The 7,595-nt window shown below is 39.1% G+C and overlaps 1 protein-coding gene across 1 annotated transcript; it reads left to right on the top strand.

Annotated features, from left to right (window-relative positions):
* The first annotated feature begins 1,035 nt into the window (after positions 1-1,035).
* LOC147869959 (uncharacterized) lies at positions 1,036-2,101 on the top strand. The gene is made up of 2 exons (XM_087335288.1): positions 1,036-1,365; positions 1,865-2,101. Exons 1-2 carry the CDS (start codon positions 1,139-1,141, stop codon positions 1,950-1,952), a joined length of 315 nt encoding a protein of 104 aa, XP_087191414.1. The 5' UTR covers positions 1,036-1,138; the 3' UTR covers positions 1,953-2,101.
* Positions 2,102-7,595: the final 5,494 nt, after the last annotated feature.

Here is a 7,595-nt window from a genome sequence, read left to right as displayed (position 1 = left end):
TGTGCCACGTCATGCCCAACAGAAAACACTTCTCCCCCCCCCCCCCTTTTTTTTGTCATTCTCTCTCGTGAATTAAGTCTTTGACGCCAATCACATGGTTGGCATCTTTGCCAATGAGATCGTCTTGTTTGTTATGTGTGGTCCACGTTCAGAATACATGGCAAGCTAGGGGTATACCAAAACTGAACCAATTTATTCAAATTGTTCTACCTCTGGGTGTCTCTTTTCTAGTCGTTCACCTCATGCAAAGCATCTCTGTGAGTATCTACATCTATCAAAACCCGTTTTCGTCATGCACTTCATGTAACAAACCCTCTCTCTAACAACCATTACATAGCCAATCAATGAAGAAAGCCTTGAGTTTTGGGTAGGCAATGGATCTTGTTAACTACAACCAACCATGGTTACATCTTTGTGCTTGTCACTGGGAGTTATGACAAATCTTGACTTTCCTTAGGTGTTGCCAATGCTCAAAACAAGATTGTGAGCTTATTCATGAAGATGTCGATTGCACGAAACGAAACGAACTTTCTACCTCAACATCTCGTGAAAAGCCATAACAAATCAAGCTATGTATTGCAATGATTATATAAAAAGCTCTTAACAACTCTACTATTCAATTGATCGATTGACTTCATAGAAACCTATGGATATATACCTTTGCGAACAAAGTTCAAAAGTCATGGTTAGCTAGGATGCCTCGACTTCATGCATGCATTGCTATTACCTCCACCCAAGCACCTACATCAAAATTGGGAAAATGCCGACTCATACTACATACATGCTTCACTATACATAAGGTTGCGGAAGTAAGTAGAGTATAATCGACTTGAAAGGTGGAACCACTTCACTCGTGGGTTGGAACTTGGTCTCTTACACAAGCTATACATATAATTTGGTGTTCACATATGGTCTCTCGTATGTATACATATGCTACACATGGAGATACATCATACAATATGTATATGCATCACACAAGTAGCAGAGCAGAACAGACAAGGACGGAACAGAACAGAAGAAGAGTTCAGAACATGTGAGGCGACTTCGGTTTGACGACTCCGGTTTGTGTAAGTGCTGTTACTTGCATCGTAGCTCAGGAGAACGAAAGAGCCGGTAAGACTCATCGAAGGAGAGGGATATGGGGGCTTTGAGGCTTGGATCTCTGGGAGCAGTGTTGAAGGCGGCCGCTGTGCGGGGAGTAGCAGAGGCATCGGCCCGCATCTTTGGACACGCCGTAGGAGGAGGGGATGGGCAGAGGTCTGGAAGGAAGATTCTGAGACGCAAGGTCATCGGAGGGAAGGTCTTGGAATGGTATCCTCAGTCCGTTGCCAACAAATTCCCGGGATTCACACCTGGAGAAGAAGAGTAAGCCCCTTCTTTCCGTTTTTCCTTTCTCTTTTCTTTCTTCCTCTGGTTCTGTTTGGTAAGTAAAATTTGTGCACTACACAATTTTAGGAGACCCCACTGCTACTCTGTGTCAAATGCATCACTACTTTTTGGAGAATCCTTTCATTGTCAGTGCATTCGCTTGGTTATATGGGGGACTGTTTATGCAACACCTGGATATCAAATGCCAAGTTAAATTAGATTTATCTATTGCATTACTACTTTGGATAATCCTTTCATTGTTATCAGTGCATTGGCTTGGTTATATGTATGTGGACTGTTTATGTAACACCTAGATATCAATGCCAGTTAAATTAGGTTTATCTATCACATTAATGTCTATACTAGTTGATAGCTGATGGAACATGGGCTATCATCAAACCATCACAAATGTTGTCACCTCTTTTTAAATGCCAATAATGCCATGGTGGTGTACATGTGGTCGTAACGCCGGAGACATTTTCTTTTTGTATTGCAGGCGAATCGATCGACTAGAGAGAATGCGTAGGCAAGGAAAAGCTCCACCGAAGAAAGGGCAGGGGAAACGTGCTTCAAAGCGTAAATGAGTCTCTTGTAAGCTAAGAATAACAGCAATAGTAATATGTAGCTTAGCTCAAAACATTTCTGCATCTAAAGAAATAATTTGGAGTTACATCGTTAATGTTACCTTTTGTCTATGCAACTATGCTCAAATTTATTTGTCTTTTTTCACTTCCATTGAGTGGGTACAAAAACTACAAAGTCAAAATCCAAATATATGCACTGCTTTACTAGATGTGCAATGATGCTTTGTGGAGAAGTTACGAAAACACTATTAACTTTCAATTCAATTTCTGAAGAATCCCTAAAAACCCGTATTTTTTGAAATTCTCAATACGCTTATGTCTCTACAATATATATATATATATATATCAATAAATAAATACTTTGAGAACTAGTGTAATAGGTAGATTTTTGGGTTGATATTCAAGTTCTTTTGTGCATCTCCAAAGATGCTTATGGAACATTGTATCAAGAACTTTCTTGAAGTTTACAAAGTAGCAATATAATCAGCCCATGACAAGATCAATGGCACTATGTTGTTTTTGAAATAACCCTTGAATGTACATAAATCTTCTTACCATTTGGGAAGCTTGTTGTGTATCCTTTGCTGCCCTTGATGTGCCCCAATGGAAGGATCCCATTGAATCTTCAAGGTGTGAATGAACTCACACTACATATAAGCTAAAGCCATCATAGAGGGATGAGCCTCACTACCAAGAATCTGAGAAAATTAACTCTTCCAAGTGATTAAGATAAAGTACTACATACATAAAAATACCGAAAGATGATATTTTTATAATGGTCACATAATCCCACTTAACACAATATATGTAAAGTGCCTCAAGGGTTACATTCAAAGGGGTGAACATTTAGATCAAATAAATCTGCCCCTAGTTCGTGTTCGTGTGTTGTACTTCCATGGTAGGAGATCCCAAGGTATCAATACCAACATTATTGCTTGGGGATCATTGTGCTTGTTTTGTATTGGTCTCTTGGACACATTCTTTGGTAGTGCACCCCCTTGCCATGGTTCATTTCCCACACCCCCCTTCACAACATTGCACAACTATCAATAAGAGGACTTTCGGCATTTTTTGTAGAGTTACTATGCATTTATCCTTCAGTAAAGATAAGAGAAACTATTGAGTTTATGCTTCTTCAGAGGAATTGGACATCATTTAAAATAATGATGCACCTATAAAGGGATATGTTGATGTCTCCATAATAAAGGCTACACGAGTGGTGACATTTTCAATAGTGTTAATAAAGACATTCAACAAATTAAAACATGCATTACATAAATATCTCTTGCCAATGTCTCATACTTACAAAAGTTAAGAACTCTAAATCAACTGTTATTTTAGATTTTACTTTCAAATAGGTGGGCTAATTTTTTAACTTATTGGAACATTAGGGTTCTTTTGGTGGAATTCCCTAGATAGACACTTCAAAACACAGTATAAAGGCAATAGCTATCTCCCTTATGTAGGTGTATGAGATGGGCACCATTTTTGGTAGCTTGTTTCTTTTACCTCAATACTTGTGCTAGATATTCCCTTGATGCTTTAGCTTAAATGTTATTTTCAGATAAAGAAAAAGTGCAACTCATGTGAATCCTCTAGACTCTTACTATGTATGTGATTAATTATTATGGTTCATGCTTGTATCCACGAGATGAAGGATGTATGTGATTGTTGACAAACTTCATGCCTTGAATAAGAACATGTTTATAGATTTATCTTTTGAGACAAAACCTAGCATCCTCTAGAGAATCATACCATTATTTCTAGGTTTACATTTTGGAAACAATATTTTTAATGTTGAGGTTTTATATTATGAGTTGTCAGGGGATTGAGGCCTTTATACCCTGACCTAAATTGTGAACCTTAATGTGTGACACGTTATTATCAGGATGCGTGCAACCCAAATGAAGAAGGTCAATAAGTGTTGAGCACAACAACAATGGGGATGATATGTGGGAAAGCACGGATTTTTTTTGTGAAAAGGACCAATTCAATTTGGAAATTTGGAGAATATGAGAGTCCAAAAAATATTCAAAATAAAAATCATGTATAGGCCATTTAGGGCATACATTATGGAATTTAAAACTTCGAGAACGAATACAAAGATTTATGTGAAACTTTCCTTGGGGTTCAAACTTCAAAGAAATTATAAAAATAAAATCCTCAAAACAATTGAAGTTGGGTTACGATTCACGGGTCATGACTTAAGGTTTAGGCTTCAAGTCTAAATGATTTTGGTCTTCAACTTTAGCGTTGATAGTTTAGAGTTTATAGTTCAAGTTTGATATTTAGAGTAAATGTATCGTTAACAATAATGTTTGAGAAAATCCGAGTCTAGTGTAATTGTTGATTGCATTATTTCAAAATTCCATTCAATTTGTTTGGATTGAAGGTATCAAAATCTTTGAGATACTTTCAATTAAAAATCGTCATGCTTTAAGACATTTGTTGAGAGAAAGTTTTAAAGTATGGTTCAATATAAAAGACAATGTTTACGAGAAAATTTTGTTTGTCGAACACTTGAAGTTGGGTCTCTAATTCCTATGAAGCAAGAGGATGATATGTAGTCTCCAATTTCCAAACAAATATAGAAAGGCCCAAAACCAATAGTGTCAATTGTGTGCGAGATTTTCAGCTTCCAATGTGGAGATGATGAAACGTAAATCTTTCTTGGATTTTGAATTGAGGAAGGACAATGTTTACTGTTACTATCTCATAACCAAAGGTTTTGAGTAGTACAACATGGCAAATAGAACTTGGGAGGTTTGAGAGCATAGAAATATTTGGGCAAAGGTGTTATGTTAAACATTGTCAAAGGAGTTACATCTATAGTGAGATACCATTATAAAATATAATAAGAAGTCAAATAAAGCCTTTAAATATTGGCAAATGAAATTTTTTGGTGATTAAAATGGCGATACAGGTTAGTGAGAGAGGATGATGTTGGTTAGGTATCAAGATGATGCATAAAAAATACAAGCGTGTGTGTGTTTGGAGGCACAATGAGCATTTCACCTTAAATTCGAGTGCTTATAAGAATTGCAAGTTTCTAGTTTCTTGTGGGTTTTAAATTTTCACATTGAGGTTTTCCATTAATGATATAAGTATTGCTAAAAAAGAGCGTGTGGCGAGACATAGAGTAAATTATGTCAAGAAGTCAAACGATTAATCATGGATGGTATGGTGATCCCATGATTGTGGGTAAGCATCTCATTTAGGAAACCTTCCTATGGCCTAAAGAGCATCTAGTGAGCAAGATGATGACCCGATACGTACGAATCACGAAATGGTATAGTGGATCATGATAGATGAATGGGATGCTACCATGATACTTCACACACTTTTTTAAGAGTGAAGTAAGCCCATGATACTTGTATTGGTTGTTGACATTTCCCACAGTTTTTATTTATTCATGGGGGCCTCCAAACGAAGTCCCTAAGTAGATAAAGCCAAATTCATTAGCTTGGTTAGTGATTGGAATGAACACTCTTAATATTTGGGGGCCTTAAGAAATGGTATAGTTGATCATGATAGATGAATGGGATGCTACCATGATACTTCACACGTTTTTTAAAGAGTGAAATAAGCCCACGATACTTGTATTGGTCGTTGACATTTCCCACAGTTTTTATTTATTCATGGGGGCCTCCAAACGAAGTCCCTAAGTAGATAAAGCCAAATTCATTAGCTTGGTTGGTGATTGGAATGAATACTCTTAATATTTGGGGGCCTTAAGGTTGTCAGAGGAACATTGCCTTCATTCAACATGCAAAGCCAAAAGGTGGAGCTACCTTGGTGGCAAGGGAGATGAGTATGAACAACTTGGAAAACAAAACAAAAGCTACGAATGGAATTAGAAGTTTCCATTTTGTACCTTCATTTTTTGCATCTCATGCTTTGTACTCTAATTCATCCTAACCAGATCTTACTCCTAGAAATCTATTTATAATATCCACAAGTAATGCAAGTTGCAACAAAAGGATTTTGCATTAGTGGTTAAATTTACATGCTTATCACACTTTATTGATCTCCACTTGAAATTTACGTAGTGTTATCGGGAAAGTAAGATAGAGCCTACTTTAGGGTTTACGATAATAGAACAAATAGTTCGTGCAAATGATGTCCCATGTTGCAAACTTGCTTCACAAGTTTGCAACAAAAGTAAACCCAATAAAGTTAAAGTTCGGGCGCGAATTTTGAATAGGCCTCGAGATAGAGAGATCTCTCTCTTTTTTTCTTTTTTTTTTGGGGAAGGGGGGTTGGTGGTGGTGAAATTGAGAGCAAGGGCATTACATGGGGAAATCCGAAATAACAAAAGAATAAGCAAATCTCGAGAGATACCATAAACACGAGGGCATTTCGGAGAGTGCCCCCCCCCACCCCAATCGCATGAGAAACTGTGCACCTCGGATCGCATGGCTAAATGTAGTTATCGAGGGTGGGGGAGGAGGGAGTGAGGTTAGCAAGCAGCCGTTGCGAGTCACAACAAGGGCCTCCAGAGAGAGAGAGAGAGAGAGAGAGAGAGAGAGAGAGAGAGTCTTAGGGCCTTGGGGTCTTTGTAATTTGCAAAATTCGCAAAAGCTCTGAAAAAAACCGAGGGACGAAATGAGTGAATTCCCCCTCTCCCCACCCCAAACAAAACCATGGAGAGGCAAGGCCACAAAGGAAAGGAAGCTCACACTCACACTTCTATTCTTTTGTCCATGTTCACACCTCCCTCCTCTTCCTCCCTTCTTGCTTTTCATGCTTTTCTTTGTTAATTGGTTGGTTAGTTTATCATCATCATCATAATCATTACTATCATCATCATCATAATCATCACCATCATCATCATCATCATCACCATCACCATCTACATCCACATCATCATCATCATCATCATCATCATCATCATCATCATCTTCACCATCACCATCACCATCACCATCACCATCACCATCACCATCACCATCTTCTCCTTCTTCGTTCCAACACAGATGTGAGAAGCTGAGACTGTGCGTAGAGGCATCATCACGCTAGCGATGGCGACCTACTCTGATTTAAGCTTCTCCAGCTCTTTCAGTGGTGAATCAGGGGAGTCTGACAAGTGTAGTAAAGACAACAGTACTACTACGACTACCGGGGATTCTACCATCACCATCTTCAGTAGTAGCAACAGCAGCAGCAACAGTGATCGTAACTCAACATCAGAGTCCGTCGATTCTTCTACTCTACGTTGTAGCAGCAGCAATGAGCCATCGCCATTGAACCATTCATCATCCTACTACTACCATTGCCTGAACAATGCAAGCCGAGCTCGTCTCTCTTGGCGCCGCGGCCTCCTCCACAAGTTCCAGCGAGCTCTGGCATGGCACAACGCATCTTGCAAGGCGAGCGTTTGCGAGGACTCGACTATATACAGGTACAGGAGTAGCCTGACCTTGGAGTCGGGGAAGGACAGACGAGTGCAGAAAGATCCGAAGAAAAGCATGTCCGCTGCAAGCGAAGATGGTAAAGAAGGCCACACAAGAAGGAGGCTGTTTCTTCCGCCACTCTGCGAAGCCAAGAGGATGGGGGAGTCTGCAGTGGACGGTGGTGGTACCCTGACGAGGAAATTAGCATGGGAGCTAAAAGGATCTCACCATGTCTCCTCTTCCATGAAGC

The sequence above is a fragment of the Azolla caroliniana genome, unplaced genomic scaffold (assembly GCF_043228905.1).
Source record: "Azolla caroliniana isolate FFs.n. ecotype wild unplaced genomic scaffold, voAzoCaro1.0.p SCAF_1, whole genome shotgun sequence".
In the NCBI taxonomy this organism is placed as follows: domain Eukaryota; kingdom Viridiplantae; phylum Streptophyta; class Polypodiopsida; order Salviniales; family Salviniaceae; genus Azolla; species Azolla caroliniana.
The sequence above is the reverse complement of the archived record's forward strand: the minus strand, read 5'-3'. Positions and strand labels throughout refer to the sequence as shown.

Coding starts and splice junctions, on each gene's coding strand:
- LOC147869959 (XM_087335288.1), top strand. CDS start 1,139: ATGGGGGCTTTGAGGCTTGGATCTCTGGGAGCAGTGTTGAAGGCGGCC. Junction 1,366..1,864: donor TTCACACCTGGAGAAGAAGA/GTAAGCCCCTTC, acceptor TTTGTATTGCAG/GCGAATCGATCGACTAGAGA.